Source organism: Muntiacus reevesi, chromosome 11 (assembly GCF_963930625.1).
Source record: "Muntiacus reevesi chromosome 11, mMunRee1.1, whole genome shotgun sequence".
Lineage (NCBI taxonomy): Eukaryota > Metazoa > Chordata > Mammalia > Artiodactyla > Cervidae > Muntiacus > Muntiacus reevesi.
This window is the reverse complement of record NC_089259.1, coordinates 33,664,277-33,691,140: the sequence shown is the minus strand read 5'-3', so window position 1 is coordinate 33,691,140 and position 26,864 is coordinate 33,664,277. Positions and strand designations below refer to the sequence as shown.

General features: G+C 41.0%; 1 protein-coding gene across 3 annotated transcripts in view; it reads right to left on the bottom strand.

Annotated features, from left to right (window-relative positions):
• Positions 1-26,864, bottom strand: part of XPO4 (exportin 4) — a 92,274-nt gene that overhangs the window by 57,755 nt on the left and 7,655 nt on the right. Inside the window, exons 2-5 of one of the 3 annotated variants that reach the window (XM_065902388.1) lie at positions 17,685-17,790; positions 12,656-12,825; positions 12,406-12,547; positions 8,488-8,626 (exon numbers count right to left, since the gene is read on the bottom strand). In XM_065902388.1, coding sequence (XP_065758460.1) covers positions 8,488-8,626; positions 12,406-12,500 — 234 coding nt within the window. In that variant the 5' untranslated portion in view covers positions 12,501-12,547; positions 12,656-12,825; positions 17,685-17,790. Of the gene's footprint in view, positions 1-8,487; positions 8,627-12,405; positions 12,548-12,655; positions 12,826-17,684; positions 17,791-26,864 lie in introns of those variants that run through there. The other 2 variants (XM_065902387.1, XM_065902386.1) reach the window with 2 other exon arrangements.

Below are 26,864 nucleotides of genomic sequence, written 5' to 3'. Positions count from 1 at the left end.
TATGATAGCACACTGACCCAGAGATTCAAGCAGCTTGTCAGACTTTTCCATACCAGAAAGCCCTAACAACATGGATTATGTGTGAATACCCTAAGGAATCCCGGGGTGCACACACCCGACTGCCTTTGACAGTAAGTCCTCTGACTATAGATATAAAGCTTAAAGACACACACATTCACTTTGTAACTGTACTTCAAAATACACTTAGGTTATAACACTAAAATATCCCCTTTTACCCAATCTTCAAGAAGAGTGTGTAAGTTGGACTGCCTTTGCAGGGACCCAGGCACAGGGGAGAAACGAGCGTTCAAAGCTTCTCTCAAAGCGACAGCTGACCACACTCCCTTCATCTCACAGTTGAAAGGGGCACAGACATGCACCAAGTGCAACCATCTTCATGTTTAGCTAACAAAACTGGTTGAAAAACTGGCTTTCTTTTAAAATAGTGATTAATGATTGAAGTGCCAGCAATCAAAAGTTCACAGATACATTTAAGTAGCATTGGGATCAACAATGAATGTAGTTTTTAAATATGGCTAGGTTCTGGTAGGGAAAGTGGGTAGTAGTATTAAATACAAATTAATGAAATTCAAAAGGAAAAGTTAACTTACAAGGATGTAACATGATGAGTTATAAGATCCTATGATTCTGAAAACAATTTCCCCCCATACTTTCCACTTTTCTCTTAGCCCTTCTAAATAAGACCTCAGTACACAGAAAGAACACTATGAACAGAAACCTAAATGTTTAAGAAAACATGTCTTACTGAAAAACAGAAACTAATTTTGGAATCTCAGGTGAAATAATCAATCTACTGAAAACAGGACTGATGCACAAGTTATTCAAAAACATGCAAACTGAAAAGAACCCAGAAGCACTCGTTAAATATAAACTTATCATCTTTACAAATTATCTATAATAGTTTTGCACAAGTAATCTACAACTTGCCACAAACTGTTTTTTAGTGCCAGATTATTTTGTTATTCAGCTAAGTCCTGTCCAACTCTTTGCAACTCCATGGACGGCAGCACGACAGGCTTCCCTATCCTTCGCTATTTCCTGGAGTTTGCTCAAACTCATGTCCATTGATTCGGTGATGCCATCCAACCATCTCATCCTCTGCTGCCCACTTCTCTTTCTGCCCTCAATCTTTCCCAGTAACAGGGTATTTTCCAACTGAGTAGGTTGGCTCTTCAAATCAGGTGGCCAAAGTATTGGAGCTTCAGCTTCAGCATCAGTCCTTCCAGTGATCATTTAGGGATGATTTCCTTTAGGATTGACTGGTTTAATCTCTTTGATGTCTAAGGGATTCTCAAGAGTCGTGCCTAGCACCACAGTTCAGAAGTTTCAACTCTTCAGTGCTCAGTCTTCTTTATGGTCCTACTGTCATGTCCATGCATGACTACTGGAAAAACCACAGCTTTGACTAGATGGACCTTTGTTGGCAAAATGATGTCTCTGCTTTTTAATATGCTGTCTAGATTTGTCATTGTTTTTCTTCCAAGGAGCAAGGGTCTTTTTATCTCATGGCTGCAGTCTCCATCCACAGTGACTTTGGAGCCCAAGAAAATAAATCTGTCACTGTTTCCACTTCTCCAAACTATATTCACCTCAAAACAGCATAAACTACAACCATATATAAATGTTTAGTAACATAACTCACTTTATTGCTTGGGTACATGCTGATTGAGCATGTACTCAAGCAATAAAGCTTTATTTTTATGTGAAATAAGCACTTCCTGGGAGTACGAGCACGGGTCTGTGGTAAGCGAGTGAAGGAGGCAGGAGCAGGGAGAGGTGAGGACCTTCCTGAGGCCACTCCAGCAGAAGAGAAGGAAGCATGCTTAAAAGTCAGTCTCCTTTAACCACAAGCCTCAGCAGACACAGAGGGAGTCCCCAGTGGTATGGTATTGTTTTCGCAACATCCCAGCAGAACGGAGACTTTCACACCAATAAAGTACAAATTCACCCATAAAGGGAAGTGTATTCTTAACGCTAGATTGGCCAAAAAGTTCATAAGATGTCACGGGAAAATGGGAATAAATTTTTTAGCCGACTCAATACATAAGTAAAAATAAACTACATTCTTATTGTAGACTTAGTTTGTTGACCATAAGAATATTTTGCTTTTAAATTAATTTTTCTTCCTACAAAAATAAGCACTGAGAGGTTACTACTGTAATGTGTTTACTGCTTTCTAATTTTTAAGTGCAGTTATACATTATTTATTATAATACATTACCATTATCCCAGTGTATTGTTTTATATTCTACCTTTTCCACTTTACAATTATGAAACAAAAGGACAAACTTTCAAAAACAAGTGGGTCCCTAGCAAATCCACCATTCAAGGACTTAAGAAATACATGAAAATAAATCATGCAGCATGGTCAGCGGTGCTACCAGAAATCAAATATCCTGGCTTTGACCTACCTAAAACAACCAGCTCTTTAAGAACTAAAGTTAAGTGAGATACTGTATCACTAAAAGATAACTGAACACTTTTATTCGCTCCTTAATGTGGAAGCCCTGCAAGGCTTCGAGGTTGGCATCATTAATGAGAATACTGTGACCCAGAAGTGCCAGTTAACAGAAATCCCTGGAGAATGATCAACGTGAAGCATGGACTGCACACAGAATAAGCGAGGTGCTCTGCACAGACCAGCAGAGCTCTCTTCCTGTTCACAGAGGATGTAGACACTTCCTGGTGTCTAAGACGAGTCACTCGTCTCCAGACCATCTACCAACCAGATCCCATGAACACAAAGCATCGTGCAAGCAGGGCAGGGCACTCAGGAGGCGGCCAAAGAGCCTCAGAGAAGGGGAAGCTCCTTCTCGGGGAGAAGTGGAGGAAGTCCTCCCCTCTGCCAGCTCCAGAGGGCCCCAGAGGGCATAACCCCTGAACCCCCACAGCTCAGTGCCTTCTGGGGCTAGGTCTTATTAGTGTTCTAGAGACAGCCAGGACTAGGTCTTATTGCTGTATTAGAGACAGTGACTCCAATATTTCGGGGGCCAGAAACAGAATCTGTGGTCACTACAGTGGGAACCCCACTGAAACCAGGTCAGAGGTGACTGGCTGACTGGCAAGCAGTGTACCGTGAGGCTCGCACTGAAGTTATCAATCGGGATGAAGTTGGTATAAAGGACCGTCAGTACAAAGAGGTGAACACGGCAATGCTTCATTTATCCAAAATCATAAAGACTAGGTATCTGTTGATCTTCCAAATGCAGCAAGCAAACGCTTTTAATGAAACTTACTTCATGTAAAATTTTCCAAAGCAACCATTCTAAGGCAATTATACATGGTGTGGTGACAAAGCGAACACCAAGAATCTACTAAAACACACAAGGCGAGTTCCCAGCCCAGGACACTGGGGGCAGAGCCCAGCCCTGCTGGACAGACGTGTGCCCACGGCTGTGCCCAGGCGCCGTCTGTGCCTGTCACTCGCTGATGCTGGCAGTGTGATCAGCACTAACAAGCAGCCCCAAGCGACAGCGTTCATTTCCAATAACTCAAAAGTCAAATAATAATATTCGTTACAACTATACCCCAAATCAATTCCAAATGAAAACCCTCCGCGGGACTCTCCCAGTGGGCCAGGACATGGACCTTAAACCCTACTGTTTCACATAAAGAGGTCAGAAAAGCTGGGCCCTGACAGGCTGAGGCTCAGCACGTCTAGTGACTGAACCCAAGCACTTCATCTGCTCAGCGTCGACTGTCAACCATGAAACGGCTATACCTTGTCACCACAGAGGTCACATGACGACCCTGAGGTTCAGACTGGACGATGGGGGGAAATGCTACATAAATGCAGCAAATATGACAGGATAAAGTCAAAAGGCAACAGCATCCTCATGATCATAAAAATAGCCTGTGTTGGCTTCTCTGGTCCTACTTTCTGACTGTTAACTACAATCCACCAAATTAAAATCACAAGGTAAGTTACCAATTTAAAAAAGAAAACCAAAACTAAAGCATCGCTCGTCCAACAGTGCTTGCTCACCTAGGTTAGTAAGCCAACCTGTGCCTGACACAAGGGAAGGAGGAAAATTAACATTAACACAAGGGAAGGAGGAAAATGAGTGTTCCCAATTTTTTTAGCTATTGATGAATGTCAAAGACAAAACTTAATATGTAAAACAAGTAGAGGACATTCAATGAGGTTTGAAGGTAATGAAAGAGTCTGTATGTTTTCTTTCACTGAAGTACTAAAACTCACAAGTCGATTCACCAGCTAACAGCTGAAGTAACTGCAGCCTTCATGTTAGAAGTCTTAAAGCAGAATTCTCATTTCCAGTAAAAGACACTAATTTCACAGAAGTGGAAAGAACACCCTTCAGGGACAACGTGCCTCACTCTCCAGCTTACTGTCACTAGAACAAGATACTCGCACACTAACCAGCTGACAAAATACAATACTCTTGTTCAGAGAGAACTGTCTCTTATAATAGCCTGGCTCTTGCCCCTAGAGCTTTATTACCAAGAATAAACTTTATGAAAGGTTGCCATACATAAAGCAGACCTCCAGCTGCTCCTCTAAGCAAACATCAATGAGACTTGTGATAAGAGAGATTAAGTTGCTATCACGTCCACCAGCAGCCGGGAATTTCTCACCCTCTTCTCTCTAGCATGGCAAAGAGGAAGAAAGGAGGCTTAAACCACACATTCAACAGCTTTAAGAGTGACTTACATAGGCCAACTGCTTTCAAAGGAAATAAAACAAACATGAAATAGGTTAAAAATTTAGCCTGAATGTTAATTAAAATACAACATTTAGCCACTTTCCTTGGGAAGCGAGGACTCCTATTAACTCCTCCAAGGGGTGACCCCCTGCCCTGGGGACAAAGCAGTCCAGGGGGAGGCCTGTGCACATCAGGAGAGGACGGCACAGGACAGAGACCCGCACACATACCACCTGCAAAGACAGCACAACACACAGACAACTGTGTGGTCTCAACAGGAAACTGTGTTAACTCACAAAATGCAGAGAACAAAGACCATAGGGCACTCTTAAAGTGTTTAAAGGAAACATGCTGGTCATATACTCTTAAAATACACAAATAGTTTTCATTCATGGATAAGAGCAGAAATACCTTCTTCTGGTTTTCAGCACTTAAAATGCCACTGAATAGACAAAGACGATAGCATGTCCTAAGATCCTGTAAAAAAAGGGGTGTGAGGCCACGAGGGACATAGCATTTGCCAAGTGCTCTTAATGCTGTCCTTCCCATAATGGTCAATTACCACCCAGAGAAGTTAAAACAATTTCTCAAGTAAGAGAGGTAGTTTACCACCACTGATAAATGGCAAAGCTAGGACGTGAACCTAAGTGTGAATCCAAAGTCAAAATCCATGCTGTAGCATATGATCCTGCCCCAAATGCGTTCACACTTGCAACTTGACTAGCACGATGCTGGACCAGAAGCTACACTCCGAAAGCAAAGGGGAGAGCCAGAACTAAGTTGGCTAATAGTCAGTTAGCCAAACTGACTACTTCCCAGTCAATTAGGGACAGCAGGAAGCATCGTTCTTAAAAGGGTAAGGTTAGTCAACTAACCTACAACATCATGAGGCCAACCCTTTCTTTCATCCAGAGAAAACCAGTTACCACTTCAAGTATCTCTAAAATCACCTTTATACCAAAAGTTTCTGGCCACCATCATCAGTTTTCCGATTTTATCATTTTGCTTTCTTATCAAAGTTTTAAACCTTTTCCTCACTGCTATTCATGTCTCCAAGACTAAGAAAATCTCATGCCAACTCTTGAAGCACTCGCACAAATCCTTAGCAGCTGAGAAGACGGGAAGACAGACTAAAACGTTTCCTGGTCTGCAGCCTCATCTTTAAACCTGCCGAAGGAACAGGAACGGCTCCAGGCACACGTCTTGAACTTGAATTTGCCATATAAATGCGGGAATGCTTTCCAAGACCACACATTTTCAGTGTGGTCACCAAAACAAATTCATCTAGCAATCTTGAAATTAAGTTCTACATCCCACTACTGACTTCCTGCTACTATAAAAGTCCTGTTAGGAAAAATTTAATTTTAAAAAATTCCCCCTGTTTTGGAATAGTTCCTGAGAATATTAAATTTACTCATTCCTCTCAAAGGGAATGTACTGTGAACAGCGCAAAATCTTCTCTAACTAAACAGCTACATCTGTTTCAATCATTCTCAGAACATCGGTTATTTCAGTGGCTCTAAGAACCAATTGCCATTTGCAGTGGGCCTACTTTCTGGGGTGGGTCAGGGTTGGTTACCCAGGGGGAGAGAGAGGAGGGCACAATTCCCAATTCCCGGCACGTGCGCATTCCTGACAGCAAGGGCTCCAGGCCTTCGTCTTCAGTATCCAGAGACTACCATGGTGAATGAGAACAGAGTAGAAATTCCACCTCGACACTGACACCTCAGCCGACAGGATCACCAAGGACAAACAACAACAATCCCAGAGCCACTGCTAAGTTCCTCAAGTTCACCTCCTGGTGAGTCACAGTAAGCTGGAATCCTGTCCTGCACACAAGTCACCTGAGACAGAGAGTCGCTAAGTAAAATCAAAGTTACAAAGAGGAGCCTGTTCAGAGTTGGGGCTGGGATGATATTTCCAAGGGGCAGCCTCAGCTCCAACTTTTTCCCTATGAGTTCCAGCCAGACAGGCTGCCACATGACTTCCCCATGACCATCAGCAAGGCCCTTGCTGGACTGCCCACATGGCCAAAAGTGAGGCAGGAAATGTTAACAAAATCCACGCCACTGTGGTACTCTGGACACACAATGAATGCAGGCCCTGAGGTGCCAGTGCCTCAAGAGCAAAGCTCTTCACCAGAAGTGGGAGACTCCACCTACCTACAGAGGGTTTTGAGAGCGTATTCCCAGGTATCTTTACCTTGGAAACTGTTAATGAAATCTTATCTGCAGACTATTTTCAACAGAGCTCCTCACTACACAAAGTCAAAACAACTCATAAAATGTAATGATTCAAACATGCACATCTTTGAAGTTGTTAGCTTTATATAAACAATTAAACTAGAAGACTACAATTAAGTGGAAGGAACAAAGAATAGGATTTTTAGACTACAAAGTCTCTAGACTACAGGGTCCAATTCAGTTGTCTTTTGTGGTGTGTGGCTATCTTGAATTCAAATAAAATTTAATTAAAATAAAATAAAAAATTCAGCTCCTCAGTCACACAAGCCACATTTCAAATACTCAGAAGCTGCATGTGCCACAAGCTGGAGAGTGAAGACAGAACATCTGCATCAACACAGTGACTTCCACCAACAGCATGGCTCCTGGAAGAAACCAGCCACAACACAACACACAGCACACCATTTACACAGTCAATCTCAAACACTCTGTGTCTTGACTGTGTGGTTGTTCACTGGCACACAGAACTGTCACAACTTGATGGATACAGTAATGCATGGAATTTATTCAATAAAGCTGGTAAGAAAAACTCCAAAGGAAAGAAATACCTAGGGCAGGTATAGGAAATTCCTTTGGTGGAGACCTCACTGGGTCATTCCCAGAAGGAGTGGGAGGTAAGCGTGCACACACATATGTTGTGTCTGTGTGTGTGTCAGAAGTGGCAGAAGACACGCCAGATACTGTAGAAGGGAAGGGACAGGGCCCATGGTCCTCCTAAAATGATCTCACACCACAAGTCACATACCACCACCCTGCTCGCTGGGGGACCACTAGACACCATCCATAAAGAGACGTAAGGGGCAGAGCCTCAAAGACACCTTTCAAATGATTAAGGAAAAGGAACTGGGAAAGTGAAAAGATGGCCCAAAATACCGAAAGGTTTAACACCTGAGAATCAGCTGAGCCAGGTACTGCCAACCCCAACTGGACACAAACTAAATCTCCCCCAGCGGATGAAGTCAGCAACTCCAGCCAAGAACCACAGCTGACCACAGCCCACCACTCTCTAGATTGACTGGTTCTCATAGGCAACAGGAAATGGAAAGGTAAGAACCAGCCAGGCTCCCCAGAAAACTCAGGTGTGCAGTCACACCTGGTAGTCATAGCACGCCTTCACCTATTAGTATTAAAACACTTAAGAATTTTCATGTCAGATATCATTTTCATATTTGCCTCACACATTTCCAAATCCTTGTGAAAGGTTTATTAAAAATGGGGGGAAATGTTCAACAGAAGGGTAATGGTTAAGAATATTATGGTATATTAGCTTGTAATACCGGACACCATTAAATAGGATTATGAAAACTATACAAGATTTATGAACTTATGATTATGAATCCTGGTAACACAGAAAAACAGAATCAAATGAAAAAGCAAAGTACACTCTACCCACAGTATGTACACATATAAAAGAAAGACTAGAAGAAAACATGAACAAACAGAAATTGCTTGATTTATCAGACTGTGCCTTTTTTTAATGTAGATACCCATTACTGTTGCTGTAACAGTATTAGTGTAATACAAAATAAAACTTAAATATTTACAAATAGCACACTTACCACAGTGGGGTTGCCACTACTTATCAACTGGCTGACTTCATGAAAAATGCTTTTGCAGTCAATTGATTTATCTAATGATCCTCGTTTTACAATTACTGCTACTGCTAATAGAATCTGTTCCCGAACATACTTTTGGAGGCTGTAAAACATAAAAATCAATGTGAAAACTTTTACACAAATCCAATATAAAAATACTCCCAGATTCCTCACTGTGCCTGCAGCTGCTAGCAGCACGGCTCACAACTAGGGTAGCGTGCTCCTGGTCAAACAATGGTCTACTGCAGAGTCCGGGGCTCGAATCCACACTCCAGCAGCAATGGTTATGTGACCCTGGGCAAGCCCCTTCACACCCAGAGCCTCAGTCTCCTCATGAAATAGGGGTAAGAGTAACAGGGTTGTCACAACAAGGACTGCCCACTCTCCCCTTCACAGTCCATGCACACTAAGCGCCATGGCAACTCCGGGCAACCTTGCCAGATGGACATGCTGCAACTTCGTCTCCATCTCCATCACCGCTAACATGGAAAGGTAATGTGCCAGCTAGCCAAGACACAGCACTATAAAAACATACACACTCTTAAAAACCTATTTGTACATATACGAACACGAAATACAAAAGTCTTTGTATCTAAGTTCTGTTCCTCAGTGTGGTGGCAGAAACACCCGTTTCAGATGGAAGCCTCCTACAAAACCCATTGGGCCACAGTACAGACTTAACTGCCTTTTTACAACCGTTTCTTAAAAAGAAGGCTTGGAAAACCTAACTCTGAACTTCATAATCCAGCCTCTAGAACGTCACACAGATTCAACAACCACGTGCCCCTGGGACAAAACCCAAACTCCCCAGCATGGCTCATGGCAGTAGGAGCCACCCCAGACTCCCCATCCCTTGCCGTCCAGCAAAAGAACAAACAGCGCCTGCTTTACTCTGAATGGTGTCCCCATGCAGACATAAAAGGTAGAGCCCTCACTTTTAAGGGGGTTCCTGGGCCTCCCTCCATCTCAGCCCCTCCCCTCACTCTCACAACTGCAGCTACACTGAACCTCCCTCAGGGCCTGCCCCCTAAACACTGCTCTCTGCACCTGGCTGGTCATCCAGAGGAGGGTTCCCCATACCACACACAACACGAAGTGTCTGTTTCTGGGGGGTTAACTGTGTCTCCCAGGCTGGTTGCCATGCCGAGCATGCTGCTGTAGTCCCATGGAAAAAGCACACTGCCTGCCACACAACAGGCATTTACCAGACATTCATCCAAATGAACAAACATGACTTGCTCTGTCAAGAATGAAGAGAAAAATATTCCTTCAAAATAGACCTGAAGGATTCATTAAGCAAATAAAAGCAAAGACCCTACTGTGTGTAAGAATGTGAGGTGACCAGGGGGAATGTTTGTACTTCTCAGGGACACAACAGTTTGAAACAATGACTGCCACTAGAGAGGTACACAGAGCTAGTTTTAAAGATCACTACTGGGACTCTTTACGACCCGATGGACTGTATGCCACCAGGCTCATCTGTCCATGGAAAAATTCCAGGCAAAAATACTAGAGTGGGTTGCCTTTCCCTTCTCCAGGGGATCTTCCCAACCCAGGGATCAAACCCGTGTCTCCTGCACTGCAGGCAGATTCTTCACCATCTGAGCCACCAGGGAAGTCCAAATCACTGGAGAACAGTAATACCTAAAATTCATTAAGTGCTTATGATCTGTCTTTATATAAACTAACTTCACAAAAATTAATACATTTAATCCTCACAATCTTTTGAGTAAAGTACAACTATTCACTCTATTTAATAATGAGACAACTAATGCACAAAGACATTAATTTGCCCAAGGCCACGGAGTTAGTAAGGGGCACAAGGGGGATTCATAGTCCAGTTCTCAATCACTATGCTATACTGCCTCTAAAAAGTGTACCCTGCATTTCACTCACAGATTGGAGGAAAGAGTAGAAAAGAAAGGAAAACTGTGGTGCCTGCCATGGGGGATACACAGCAGTATGTATGTATTAGTCTACAGTCCCTAACCTGTAGCACTCTACCCATGTGGCATACCAAAAGCTTTAACTTGACTCTGATCCACTCACAGGACATTCTACAAGATTAAAACATCTGTGCCACGAAAAGTCCAAAAAAGGCAGAACTGTTTCAGATTAAACGAGACACAACAACTAAATACATATAATCTGTGGTTAAATCCTGGATCAAAAAGTAGCCTACAGAAGATAAAAGGGATACAAGCAGCACTATTGAGACAACTGGGAAGGTCAGAATCATAGTGAATAATGTAAATACAGAGTTATATCAAGAGCACTGAGATGATCTCAGGAGAGCTGCACTGCAGGATTTAAGGGGTGGGAGTCACTCAGTCTCCCTGGCTGAGCCTCTGCCAGGGAGAAGGCACATGGCATGGTCACAGCACTCCTCTTTCCACTTGGCTGAAAACCTTTTTCCCAAAAAGTAAGTGTGGGAGACAATATATAAGTGAACTATTTCCATGTGGAACCTGACAATCAACTCTAAAATAGCTCCTGAACTCACTGGAATTATTATGGTGAGATGATTTTGGATAACACAAGAGATGACATGCACATAACTGAACTCTGCCAAGCTGAAAGGCTGGGTAAGTAGGCGCGTACGGGCGGGGATGGGGAGACCTGTGATAAATGAGCAGCTCCAGGTTGGTGGGGGAGCGTCTGTGTTTGTATGTGGCAGGGGTGGACTGTGATACATGAGAAGCTTCAGGGCAAGTTGACAGCAACATCCAAAAGGGTTCATTAAACAACAAATTTAAATAAAGGAAGAAAAACAGCATGAAGGAGAAGAGAAAGGTCTGAAACAGGAGCAAGTTTTCCTTATGCTGTTAAAACTGAAACAAATAAGCCACACCCTTACTCGGAGACAAGCACCTTTGCTCCTCCCTGGAACACTTTATCCTTCCAACCTGTGATGCTAATAGGCTGAGTCACAGCCTGTTGGGATTTTTCCCTTGTGCATTTTTCTACATGAAACACTTACTAGCACTTTACTGAGCGCTAAGTACTGTGAACTCAGAGACCGCTAGTGAACCGAGCAGGAACAAAGCCACAAAGAACATTCTGACATATCTTTAAGGCTGTGTGCATCTCTGTCACCACGACCAGCATCCTTAATCACCAGCAGTTCTCATTACGTAACATTTCTACATCGAGTGTGAAAATAAATTCTGTGCAAAAAGTGTTCAACTGCACAAACTGCACACAGACAAGTTACGATGCCTCTCCTTAGAAGACTTGGCATTGAGGGGACTTAAAAAAAAATGGTACAAAAGTATACAGTAAATGAATTTCTCCCAAAATCTGTATGGCCAGTAGTTTTCCTCATTTGTTTCTAAATCATACAGGAAATGAATTCATACAATCTTGCAAAATTTTTAAACAACACAATGTGTATAATATAAAAAGAAAACTCACTCTCACCCCATTCCTCAGACCTGACCCCTCTCCACAGGAAACTTAAAAAGAATGCAGTGTTTTCTGCTCTATGACCTTCCCAACATGTACATGTTAATGGTGCCTGACTTCCCCCAACCCTCATGGCTACTCACCTATTGTAATACACACCAAGAACCAAAAGAAGCATAAGTAAGTACAAAGGATTTTCGACTGAGTCAAAGATCAACTTTTATTTATAAACAAAATCCTAGAACTAAACAACAACAAAAAGCCCTAACATCCAAGCATAATCTATTCAAAGAAATGAAACCCAGTGTCACAAGTTTATAGTAAAAAATCTTCTTTCATTAAGTTTCAAAACAACCTACAATCACATGCATGTGAATTTTTAAGATACGAGCCACACACAGAGCTTAACCATAAACGTCAGTGATTGAAAAGCAAAGGAAGACCCAACCCAAGGATGAGTTGAGAGCAGGTACTCACTGAGGCCTCTGCAGGACATAGTTCAGAAGGAAGGTGCGTAGGGACTCAATAATGCCCTTCTCCAGGAGAATCCACTCTCGGACCACGGCCTCCATGATGGCCGTGGCAGCTTGGAAGAGGACATAGTCCACTTTACTCGTTTCTGGGGAGGAAACCAGACACCATCGTTAAACAGCAGACCACCTTCCCCTGCGCACTCTGCGTTTATTAATTTTAAAGAGAACTTTCAGACAAGGAAGGAGATGGTTACCTGTTCCTTTTTTATCCAGTGACCTTGCTCTAGCACCACAAAGAGGTTAGTTCCTCTCAGAAGACACCTCAGGCAGGTGGCAGCTAGTCACCGATCACAATTGTCACAAACTTTCCTCACCTCTCTTCAACTGTTACTTCCAAAGCATGAAGAACTAAAAAATAACACAGCTTTAACAAAAATAAAATAAAAATAGAAAGCAATCAGAAAATGTTCTAAGAGATTCTCACCCTATGCAAAACAGAACTTTGTATCTGCAGAGAATCTGACAAATGAGCCTCTGAACATTACTATCTGTGATGAGCCATGCTGTCAAGGCATCTCAAGTTTGTTAGGTAATTAAGCTTTGAGCAGAATGGCCCATCTCCAATAGCAAGTTCAGAAATGAGCACAATCACATTCAGGTTCTTTTCCTCAAAATGTTTAAGAAATAATAAAGTCACATTTACACAAGGTGAGAAGTTCTTGTGAATTTTCTGATTGCAGTAGTGATCAAACTGAGTAAAATCCCAAAGCTACACTCAGAAAGATCCAGCTTTAATGAGCAAGTTACAGCATTTGCACTGAACTCACTTCTGAGGGGAAACCAGACACCATCTTTAAACAGCAGCTCCCCTTCCCTTGCGCATTCTGCGCTTATTCATTTTAAACAGAACTTTCAGACAAGGAAGGAGATGGTTACCTGTTCCTTTTTTACCCAGTGAACTAAAACTAAATCAAGAAAGTTTAAAAAAAGAAAAAAATAGAAAATTAACATACTGAAGAAACGCTTTACATTAATTTTCTATTTTTTTCTTTTATTCACCAACACCACTATTATCGGTTTCCAAAGCAGCATTATCAAAAGGGAGAAACAGTCAAAATGAAGTCAAGAAAAAGTAGAAATTTTCTGAAGCTCTACAAAATAACCATCATGTGCAACCCACACGGAGTCTGACCCGACTCCGGGTTTCTGCCTAGATCACTGCACAGGAGTGCCTGAGGCCCGAGAGACACTTGCAGGCACAGAACAGCACCTACAATGACTTCTCAGCAGAGAATGAAGACATGGGCAGGCACATCATATTCTCCGCTTTTCAAGTGCAGACCATTTATTACAAGTGATCTCGACACAACTTCCTATAGAAGTGTTAGAGGAAAGGTATGCCTACGTCAATTCCAATCATACTAGGGTTCAGTGGGGGCGGGTTTGAAAATATCAAAACTAGTAAGGGGATGAATCAATCTGGACCTTTTTCTTTTTTTTTTTTTTGATTAGTCCATGCCATTTTAACATGAATTCTAATAGAAATGGTAATCAGAACTCACAAAATTTTAGAAAACTTAAAACATAATGAATAAATGTAAAACCTATCCAAAAATGTAAACCTATCCTAAAAAGATGCATTTAAAGTTCTAGTAGGGAAAAGAAAGTGTTTTAGTCAAAGAGGAGTTGAAACAGAAACCAGTGCTATTATCTATTTAGCTCACTAAGGAGAAATATGGTACTGCCTCATAAAAGTAATTCAAATCATCTACTACAAACCTCTTCTTAAAACAATGGCTATTTGCCTATCTGCACTTTTCACTGCAACGTAAAGTTTTTAAGGACCTGCAATCCTTAACCTTGGATTTGAACAGGGAAGTAATATTGTAGGGACTCACAGAATTTTAGAAACAGAACCCTGAAGATCCCCTAATCCAATCCTTGCATGACACAGCTGAAGAAGTTGCACCGAGACACAGAGGAGACTGAGGCCCGCGTGGCTGGCCCTGTCTGTTGGGTGATGTGGGCCCGCCCTGAATGCAGGTGCCAGGAGGGGGCCTGGCAGGCACTCCTGCTTCTCATGACCGCTGAACATGCTCCTGTCTAACTGTGCTTACAGTCTAGCCTTTTTCCTCCCTGTCCCATTCTTTGCAATTGTAAGGGGACAATTACAGAAAGTAAATGACATACAGAAGTTTTCAAGAGAACTCTTTTCCTTGTACTACTATTCCTGAAAGAAAATGTCTCTTTTAAGAAAGGAGGAATCTGAAAAAAAAAAGTCAGATTCCAAATTTAAGAGTAGTTTTCCTAACTTAATAAAAAGTTCTTTCTCATAAACACTGCCACTGGCCTTCCTAAACTGCACTTAAACATGACAGAAACGTGCAGAAGATGGCAGCCAGAACTCTGCAAGCCTGCCAGTAGCAGGCGAGGCCTTCGCACACAAAGGAGCCTCTGTCTTGCTCTCTGCTGAGATGCTCAAAACTGCAAGGTCCCTGTGCAGAGCTCCCGGCTCAGCTGGAATCACCAGCACTCTGAGGGGTGATTTCCCACTGACTAGGACACTGTCTGAAAGATGACAAGTTAATTTAAGCCAGCTTAGCAGGAAACTTTTACTTCCTACCATGGTAACTCACTCTAATAACAATTATAAATAAAATTCAGGTGCATCTTGTCGGCCATCTGAAACCAGACAGAGACAGGAAGACTAAACAGAGAGCAAAGCTAAGGGCTGGGAGCACAAGCACTGCCTTCCAGCATCCAGCAACTGCACCGCCCTGCCCGCTGGGGCTCCCGTCCAAAGCAGAGGCCAAGGAAGCCGCATGGTGACACACGCACACCAACAGTGTTAAGGCTCAGATTCGCTCTGTCTCGGCTGTCTCTGAGATGAAAAACGAGAAAAATCCTCTTCTCTCGGAGAGCTCCAAAAGTGCTGGTCTGGGGGTGAATTTCTTCAACAAGAGCAGAACGCACAGGTTTCCTGAAGGAACATCTGACCATACAAAACTAGTAAATTCCTAAGTGCCAAAGACTTCTGAGGCGAAAAAGTCAGAAAGTGCCCTTCTAACAAAATGCAGAAACATGCAACATGCACACATGTGCACACACTCAGAAAAGAGCAAAGAAATTAAAGCTACAATGAAAACAAAAGCTTAAGACCAGAAAGAAATGAGGAAAAATAAGAAATAACAAAACTTAAGTAGAAGAGAGAGGGAAGAATTTTAAAAAGCCAGAAAAAGGAAACATCCAAGAGAAAGCCTCCCCTTCATCAGAACCTATCACCCAGACACTCCACACAAGTGACCTATATCCTGAAACAAGAACGTGAAAACCCTGGATTGCAATTGACTGCCACATGCGTGAGAAGTCTTCTCAGAGGAACTAACATTTCTGGGCTGGTGGCAACTGGGTAAGGAGTTAAGCTTTCTGTGAAGTTCAGAGGTCAACATTAATGTAACACCAGGCTTTGCAGTACATTAATGATTATGCTTGTAACACATGCACCCAACTTTTAAATAGTTATGTCTCAAAACCCAAAATGCTTTCAGTAGCGTAGCCAGAACTAGCAATACTATTCTTTAGAAATTTTTATCAGGAAAACAAAAGTATTCTAAAACAAGCTCAAGTCATAACAAAGCAATAGTTCTTCATAAAATATACATACTCTAAAAAAGAGAGTGGTAAACAAATACACTCTAATATCATACTTATCACTGAGACCGGTATTTCCCAGCCAGTACAGAATGACAACCGAGTCGTGGCCGGAAGTCTGATGAGACACCATGGTGACCTGCTGATGCAGTTAGGCCGAAGCCTCAAAAGCCAGGCTCAGATCATCTGAGCTTTTCTCCCTCCACTGACTCTGACTCTGACCTCCAGCTTCAAGGTCGTAAGGATGAAGAAGCAAGGCTCCCTCCAACTCTTAATGATCTTCAGTTTTGCTTCTTTTAATACTGAGTTAAATATTCTCCACATGGTAACAAGTTTTCTTAATGTCAGAAACAAATTCAACCAAGTATAAAAATTGACTACTCAAAAAAAAAACACCTTGCCTCATTTAGAATTAAAGGTGAGTATTAGACTGCTTCTCTAAATCAAGCTCTAACTCCTGAAGGGGACAGGGCCGCCTTTACCACCGCTGCCGGCTCCGCACAGAGCACTTTTCAAAGGCCGTCTGACATGTGGTCACGCAGCAATGACCTTCACCTGACCTCTCATCAAGTGTTTTCACAATGTTGCTCTATCTGCGCCTCACTACGACTTAACACGGTCAAGTCCATTTAAGGAAATGGCATCATTATGCCCATTTCACAGATAGAAAAGGCTCTGAGGGGCAATGTGACTTCCCGTGCTGCTTCCAGGCTGCAGGGACCCCAGCGCCCAGCCCTTCCACTAAAGGCCCTGGACCTCAGCCCTGACCCAGAAAGCACTGAGCACACAGAGACCGACTGTGGGCTATTTACCAGAGCGCTGGGGGTCAGCGGGTTAGCCTTCCTAAAGCACAAGAACACACGGCAGATTCTTCAGCTCCTAACACTCAACTAACCAATTCTGTAGCCATGGACACCTCAAAAGGCTTCCTTTCAGAGCCCCCAGTAGGGATTACAAAAAATGATTCCAAATAAGAAAAACAGCCAACAAAAATCTTTCTTATAATAATTGAAAAATATCTAAGAGGCAAAGAGAATGCCATCTTTGAACAAGTTATAATTGCTGTTATTACTTTTAAAGGAAAGAGATCACTCTGTACGTATGTCAGATATAAAGTATAAACAAAACATTTTTTACAAGAGTAAAAAACTCAATGTTTCATTTTAGGACATACAATGAAAACCTACACAGAACTGACTAATATTCACTACGTGAGCTGAGTACAAACTATTATATACGGTTTTTAAAAAACTGAAAAAACAACTAAAAGAAACTGTAGAAATCTCCAAAAATAATCTTAACTTTAAAACACTGGGATGAATTACAGTGCATTTCCTGTAAGTGATATCATACTTGAAAACAACAGAAAAAACATTAGATTTTCCTCTCACCATTATCAGCCTTGACATTATGGCCAATAATGAAACAACTTATTGAATGCGACACTCAGCGAAGAAAAATCCAAAGCAAAACCAAAGTTTTCTCTCTGGCCTTATGGAATATCTTTAAAGTCACTCCAATGGAATGACTAATGGAAAATTTAACTGTACAAACCTGCTTATCTTTAAATGCATTCAAACATCTAAAGTTCAAGATAGAAAAATAAGATATTTTTAAAGTAAACACACTTACCCAAAATATGCTTGCAAACGGCAAACGGTGACTTTGACTTCCTGAATGACAAGAATATGTGCTCGGCATGCTGGCGCTGCTCGGTGTTAACCATGGAAGGTGGTGCCTTGAGAGTCAAACACACACAGAGCACACTTGTTTAATAAGGAGACTTCAACAACAGCAATCCTTTTATCCACAACAAGAGAAGATATTTTCACTTTCAGGGGACAACAGGAGGACAAACACTTGCTTAAGGAACTACAGTATTAAACATTATAATAGACACCTAAAATACATCTTCAAGAAAACAGAAGAAACTCCTGGCAAGGTTTGGATCAAGTTGCCTAACATTTTAGAAAGGTAGATATTTATTTAAAAATTTTTGGTAAACTTTTTAAAAAACATAGCTAATATTGTCTCTTATTCCCAAATATACCATTCCATTTAAACTGATGAAGTTCAAATCACTTCTAAACTCTTAGGCACTGGTGAAACTGAATCCAAAGTTACTAAAACTTGATTTCTAAAAATGATCTTTTAAGATAGTCTGCCCAGGTCTTCAAGTTCCATTTTGTTTTAACAATATTTCTTTCAAAGACAGTATCTTCTGAACCAGCCCGACCTAAAACATACATTCCCATTCCACGGTTCAGTTATCTTTGACTTCACTGAGACCCATCTGAAGCTTAGAAGGAGAGACTGGCTTATACAGCATACAGATTAAAATATCAGATTCCTCAACAGGGGGGGGGGGTGGCAAAAAAATAAACCTTTGTTGCTGTAACCAATATAAATTAGGGAAATCACTTCAAGTGTATTCAAAGACCTAGGAAGATGAAAAACATTTTGCCAGATACATTAAATCAATACTCAATATAAAGTCTATCCACTATGCAACATTAGTCACTCTATTTTCAGTTAAAATAGTTTTTAAAAATCCAAGAAGTCAACTAACTTTGATTCTCTTGCCTAAAGTAATTCTAATTAGCTAAAGCCAGTTCAGACTACTATTCCTAAAGATATAGCACCCTCTACAGCTCTCCAGGTAAAAATGAAAAATTTCCACTAAAAATCTCCAGTAAACAGAGAACAAGAATCACACTGCACAGCACAGGGAACGACGGCTCTTATTCTGTAATAACCTACAATGGAGTATAATCTACAAAACCACTGACGATACTGTACACCTGAAACTAAGACTGTAAATCATCTATTTGTCAGTCTTTTAAAAAGAACTGTGTTACATTCAGTTCTGTTTTATAATTTTGGCCCCACCAGGTTTTTGTTGCAGCACTCAGGATGTTCAGTTACAGCAGGTAACTTAGTTGCAGCATGCAGGATCTTAGTTTCAACCAGGGATCAAACCCGCATCCCCTAAATTGGAAACACAGAGTCTTAGCCACTGAACCATCAGGGAAGTCCCCTTGAATATTTTTAAAGGCTTTATTAATAAAATACTGTGAACAGCTAACTATGCTAAATATAAATATTTTTTCATTTGCAAATTCTTCATTTCCACCATTTTCCCTAACTCAACGAGTTGAGTCTGTGCTCTCATAAGACCCTTCATCTACTGACTATGACCTGAATACACAGCATGCTAAACACTACCACCACCTGCTACACTGTTTATGAATACAAGTTCTACAAACAAAACAGTTCCCAAAGTTAATGATACTGGGACAGCCTAATATCATACACTTAATAAGATACAAGTCTGAATACAATTTTAATATAACATAAAAAATGAATTTCATTTTTAAGTTCAAATGATGAAGTATAAACTAAAAGCTTGTGTTAACCACCTGGTTCAATATCATACAAACAATAAAATCGTCAAGTCAATAAGTTAAGGTACAAGATGGTATTCACTTTAATTTCTCAAAACTAAACTTTCAAATTCTTTCTCCCTGAAAATGAGTTTAAAACGGTTTCCAAGTAGCAAGTTATTATAAAGTCCTGAGAAACTTCGTCTTAAAAAAAAAAATCCCCAGTGCCTGAAGATTCAACAGGCTGGGAGTCAAAACCAAACACACGCATCTCCCTTCCAAGATCCCCAGGCAGCTCTGACCTAGAATGCCCTCCTCTTCAGAACGTCACCCTTCACAGCTGCCTCAGTCCCGACCCTCTTTACCAGCCTCTCTTGACCTTCCCCTAGATGAAGCACAAGAGACGTCTCTACCCCACCTCACACCACCAACACGTGAGTCCCCAGTACCCACACGTGTGAAGCCTCCATCACCCGACTCATCACAAGGTACTGCAGGTATTCACTGCCCTCGTTCCTTTCTCTACTGTTTCTGTGACACCAGAGCCATCCTTTCACTCATCTCTAAATTCCTAGAGCCGAGCCCATGCACAAGGGAGAGGTGGGAAGAGCACTGACATTGAGTATGGAGCACTCAGCACAGTTTGCACTAGACAGGTAGACAGGTCTTTCTGTTTACAACAGGTCAGCTCTCTTAAAAATCCCTTACAGCCATCAGAAAGACCTGGTTTCTAATTGTTTATCTGTGCAGCACAACAGTTGGGAAGCCTTGGGCAAGGACCCCTCTCTGGTCCCCCCATATAATGATGCTAAGGAATGCACCTTATAATTGCTAAGAGAACTGTGGTTAAAAACGTGCTTATGGATCTCCCAAAATCCACCTCCAGTAATTAAACCTTCTTGAGACTTAAACTGGAATTGTACTACCTCAGAATATGACAAGGTGACCCAGACACATCTAAGAAAAGACAAGGAACAGTCAAAATAATTTGGAAAAGGGGCGCTTTAGGGCCTTATGCTAAATGAAATAAGTCAGACAGAGAAAAGCAAATACCTTACGGTCCCACTTACATCTGGAACCTAACAACAACAAAATGCACAACCCTAAGCATAAGATACAGAAAACAGAAATTGGTGGCTGTCTGAAGCAGAAGGGGGGAGTGGTCAAAATGAATGAAGGTGGTTAAAAGGTACAAACTTCTAGTTACAAAAGAACTAAGCCTTGGGAGTGTAAAGCACTGCGTGGTAACTGCAATAACCATTCTGTTGGCTGTTTAGTCACAAAGCCCGTGCGCCTCTGCAACCCCATGGTCTGTAGCCGCCAGGCTCCTATTCCATGAAATTTCTCAAACAGGAACACTGGAGTGGATAAACATTTCCTTCTTCAAGTGACCCAGGGATCAAGCCCAGGTCTTCTGTATTAGTAGAGATTCTTTACCACTGAGCCACCTGGGAAGCCCACAATTAATTATACTGAACTGCTTACCTGAATATTGCTTAGAGGACAGATCTTAAAAGTTCTCATCACACACACACACACACACACTCACACTATAAAAATATTTGGCGATAGATGTCAACTAGACTTATTATGATGACCATTTATCAATATATACAAATCATTATGTCTTACATTTGAAACTAACGTAACTCGGGTGGCTTTTTTTTGGTTGCTTTTTGTTTGTTATGTCTTTGGCCTCGTGGCATACAGGATCTTAGTTCCTGGCCAGGGATCAAACCCTCACCCGCTGCACTAGAAGCACAGAGTCTTAACCACTGGACTGCCAGGGAAATCCCTGAAACTAACATAATGTTAAATGACTATTACACCTCAAATAAAAAGCAAATCACACTTGAAGTTCAAAAAAATAGCCTTTTAGAAACATGCAGAAAAAGAATGATAAGAAGGGAGTCTTATCCAACCAGATATAAATACTTAAAATAATAATTTAAGTGTCAACACTTAAGGCATAATAATAATTTAAAACACAGTATAAGAGCAGGAAAAAACAAACAATGGAACAGAGAGAATTCCCAGAAACTCATGAGATGCAACAAATTAGTGAAGACTAAACTTTACAATACAAGGCACTAGAACGTTGGCTATTTATAAGCAAAAACGTAAGATTAGCTCTCCACCCGTTTATACACACAGTAATAAATTCTAGGTGAAAAGTGAAAAGCAAAACTTTAAAAAAACTTTTAACAAGACACAGGAAAGCACCAGGGTAGGGCAGGACTTTTTAAACAATAAATGACACAGCTTTTTTAATCAATTCAATTATATTAAAATAATTCCTAAATGTTAACCATAAGTAAAAGACGATTAGGAGATAATAACTGCACTGCATGTAATTAACAAAGGATTAATCATAGAAACCCCACAAAAGAAAGGACAACATGCAGCATGATGGGCAGCTCGTCCTCTTCAGTCCCAGAGCTCAGGCACTGTCATCGGCGTTTCCTGTTACATGCGGCCAAATCCAATCCCAGCGGATAGGCAACTCAGCAGAAAAATGGCCAATGGACAGACAACTCACAGAGTAGAAGGAAAACTGCTTGATAAACAAGGGGACATACTCAATCTCACTGGGAACCTCAGAAATGCACGCTGAAACAATGAGCTGTCTGTCTCTGAATGCTGGACAGAAGTCTAGTACAAAAACAAGAGGCTGGAGAGCTCGGGGTACTGCAAACAGTTATAAACTGCTGACGATCTAAGACGGGCCATTCACTTGAAATTCACAGTTCTCTAGAGTAAGTTCATGGGCCTGAACAGCAAGGTGTGCACCAGTCCACTTCTGGGCACTTATTCCTGGAGAACCTCTCCCCTACACTCGGACATGCCTACAAGACTACTAACAACAACGACATTCCCACCAACGGGGAATACGTGCAGTACCACCGTAGAATGGTTTGTAAGAGCTATGTTTACCAAGGAGATAAACTCTGAAAGTTATTCTGAAGAAGCAAATGATGAGACATATACAATGTATCATTTATGTAAAAACATTTTTAACTCAATATATTATTTACCTTGTAGGCAAAGTGTACAAACTCAAAAAGGAAACAACTTTAAAACCGTGGTTATCTTTGTGGATGAAGAAGCAGGGCTGAAGAATGGTATCTAAAGGAAACCCAAAGGGGCCTGAATCATATCTGTGATTTCTTTTTTTAAAGACTAAGTAAAATGGCTATTAACATGTTACCCAAGGAGGTAGGTACAGGGGTGTGATTTATATTGTTCTATGTGCTTTCCCAATTATTTAAAACATGTACTTTTTTTAAATGAGTGGGCATTCAATCCTGATAGTAATGATGACCAGATACCTTGAACAACTCTTTTGCTAAAACCAAATTAAAATAGTGAATAAAACACTTCTTTAAAATTTTAATATACTGCTGTACTTACAAGAAATCAAGGAATCCCCAGAAGTGAGAAAGGAAGCAAAAGCAGGGATCCAAAGATGACATGACAGCATGTTCTCATGGATCCACCCTGGAGACACCTACCAACCCTGAGTCACCACAAGCTCCATCTGGATAGCTGCCCAAGACGTAGAGGACAGGAGAAATAGCCAGGGCCCTCCTGAGACAGGGACACATTCCACAGAAAGCAAGCATCCTCCAGACAAGGGTAAACTTTTAAAAAAATCAGAAGGAGGAGGAAGGAAAAGAGGGAGAAGCTTGCCAGTCTGGCCCCCAGTGGATAAAAGAGGGAAAATGACTCCAGACAGCTGACAACCAGAAGCCGGTCCACAGACAGAGTTCTTGTTCCAGTTCAACAGGACCCATGAGGTCTGGAAACTTTTACCCGAGAAACATAAAGTAGTCCTGTGTTCAGGCATTAGAGTAACACAGTGAACACTGGCTTTGGAGTTTACCACAAACACTTCCAGAGCTGATATTCGAATTCCAAATATACGAAGACACAAGCCACCCTAAGTTTGCAGAACAGCAAATCAAAGGATCAAACTAGCAACACTCGCAGACACTGGAAATGCCAGAAATGTAATATAAAATGTTTGAAAGAAAAATTTGAAACATATGAAGCAGATGTCATCAAAAATAAAAACCTTTGTACATCAAATGATATTATCAATGGAGATAATGGCAATTCAGAGAATGTGAGAAATTCAGAAAATTATTGAATATTACAAGTCAGAATCTATAAAGAACTCTTAAAACATCAGCTAAAAATAAAAAACAATTTTAAAATGGGCAAAGGAAAAGATCTCTCTGTTCATCCAGGGGTTAACATTCCTTGCTCTTAATGCAGGGGGCACGGGTTTGATCCCTGCTTGGGGAACGAAGATCTTACATGCCACACACAGCATGGCCAAAAAAAAAAGGGGGGGCAAAAAACTTGAATATATGTTTCTCCAAAGAAGATAATACACAAATGGCCAAAAAGCACTTGATAAAGTCTCAAGATCACTAATCTGGGAAACATATCAACATTGCAATGATATAGCACTTGATGAAACACAACAAAGCAAAAAACAAAACAAAAAAAAAAAAACCCAGAAAATAACTTGTTGGCAAGGATGTAAAGAAAGTGGAACCCTTGTCTACTGTTGGAGGGAATGTAAAAGGTGCCAGGTTAAAAAAAAAATACACAGCCACCATGGAAGACAGTGGCGGTTTCTCAAAAAATTACACACACTATACAAGACAGCATTCTACCTCTAGGTACACATTCAAAAGAACTGAGAGCATGACTCAAAAAGGTTGTACACCAATGTTCAGAGCAGCACTATTCAAAATGGACAAAAGGGAGAAACAACCAAGTGTCCACTGATGGACAAATGGGTAAATAATACAGCCACAGGGTGCGATGTATTCAGTTTTATAAAGGAATGAAATTCTGGCACATGCTATAACATGGGTGAATCTCAAAAACCTTATGCTAAGTGAAATCAGACAGACACAAAAAGACAAATACTGTATGATTCCACACATATGAGGTACCTAAAATATAAAATAGTTGAATTCATGGATAAAGAAAGCAGAATAGTGGTACCAGGAGCTGGGGGATGGGGAGAATGTGGAGTTACTGTTTAGTGCAACCAGTTTCACTTTGGGAAGATGAAAAATTCTGGACATAGTGATGATGGTTGCACAACAATGTGAAAGTACTCAAAATGGAAAATCCTATGTTATATTTTACATATAAGTAAAAATTTTACATTTTTAAAAAAAATATAAGAAGGAAGACAACACAACAGAGCCTTCCCAGGTGGTGCTAATGGTAAAGAACACACCTGCCAATGCAGGAGACTAAGACACAGGTTTGATCCCTGGGTCGGGAAGATCCCCTGGAGAAGGACATGGCAACCCACTCCAGTATTCTCACCTGGAGAATCCTATGGACAGAGGAGCCCGGCGGGCTACAGTCCATGGGTCACAAAGAGTCAGACACGACTAAAGCTACTTTGCATGCACATGCACCAGACAACAGAATTTTGAGGAGCAGTGAGAGAAGCTTGAATATTCATAGACACAGACCTTATTTGGATGGTAGTTACAAGCGTATATTCAACTGCCCCAACTCCTCAAAACAGACACCCAAGATTTGTGAATTTTACTGTAAGTCAATACACCACAAGCAAAATATTTTAAAAACTCAACAGGCAAATTAAAAGACAGACTAGATGCATTGAGAAGAAAACTGAACACAGATATGAAAAATTATTGAGAATGAAGAAAGGCACAAATATTAAGAGTCTTAGAGGACAAAATGACGGTCGGTTCTCTGCCCTCCATGGAGCCCCAGGAGCTGACCCACAGAGACCAGGCCCTCCAGCCTCCTCACCTCTTCCTGGCCCCAGTACCTCCTTTCCCCACCAAAGCCACAGCTCCCACAAGGCTGCTTGCCCCTGCAGCCACAGTCCTTTCCAATTCTTCAGTCTCCCTCCCTGCCCTGGATATGTTGCGGGAGAAAGACGACATTATCATTTTTTTTTTTTTAATGCAGAAACATGTTTATTAAGAAACATGTTTATTAAATTTTTAGCAAAGTAGGAATGGTTAGAGATTTCCTTAACCTGATAGAAAGAACTTAAAAAAAAAAAAAAAACTACAGCAGACATCAACTAATGTTGAAACAAAAAAGGTATTTCCTTGAATTGTCAGTAAACTCCACCAAGGTCCAACTCAGAAATTTTGGAGATTTCTTTTTTCTTTTTAAAGCAGTTTTAACTAATTGCAAGGCTTGATATTTCATGATTTTTACTTAGAGGTCTTCCAAAGAATAAAGGCAAATTCTATTTTTAAAAAACAGAATAAAACTCACTGTAATTTGAAGTCATTTATGGATCCAATGGACCCTTTTCTAAGACATATAAGATGATCTTGGTGATCATATTTTTTCCATATCTTGAAAGATTTTGTTATTTCATCATTCTAAGGATTATTCCATCAGAACTCACCAATTATTTCAAATTATGCTAAGAAAAAACTAATAACAAAATTTTAAAAAAAGAAATGATTTTAAAGCCACCTAGAAAAGTAATACAATAGTAAAATAAAAATAAATCAGCACTATTATATTATCCTCAATTTTTTTACTACATTGTTCAGAGTGTAATATGATCTTCCTAGAAGGTAAAAATGAAACCTGGGAACACCATCTTTGTAGTTTTTAAGTTTCATTGAACAGTGTTGAGAATTAAGAATTTTTCATTTTCTAACCATAATGACAAAGAGAAAAAAACTGGTAAGGAAAGGCATTTCACAACTGAAATATAAATCAGAAGATGAATGCAAAAAGACATACAGCAGCACACTAAACCTACACTGTCTAAAACAGCAGTGACTGGCCACATTTGTTGAAATTAAAAGAAACTTCAAGAGGAAGGGGACAAACATACCTCTGATCCATGTTGATGTAGGGCAGAAACCAACACAATATTGTAAAACAATTACCCTCCAGTTAAAAATAATTTAAAAAATAGATGAAATGGAAAATTCAGTTCCTTGGCTGCACTAGCCACATTTCAAGTGCTTAACTTAACACCTTGTGTGGCTGGCAGCTACCACACTGGACCACACAGAACATTCCTATCACAGCAGAGAGTTCTAAGGGACAACTCCACTAATGATGATAAAACTGATCATATAAGTGTAATCTCAGCCCTCGTCTTGAGATGGTGATACTCGAAATCAGTTGTTCTCAGCTGAGGCCACTGTGTGCCCTAGGGGGCAGCTAGAAGTGTCTGGAGACACTTTTGGTTGCCACAGCTGGGAAGGGATGCCACTGGCAACAAGTGCAGAAAGAGCAGGGATGCTGTTCAAGGTCCTGCAGTGCACAGCCCAGCCCCAAACACCCAGAGTGACAGGGCTGGGAAACCCCACCCCAGGTGGATTTTCTCAGACTCAATAATCAACGAGAGAACAACATACCTCCAAGGACAAAAAGGCAATTCAGA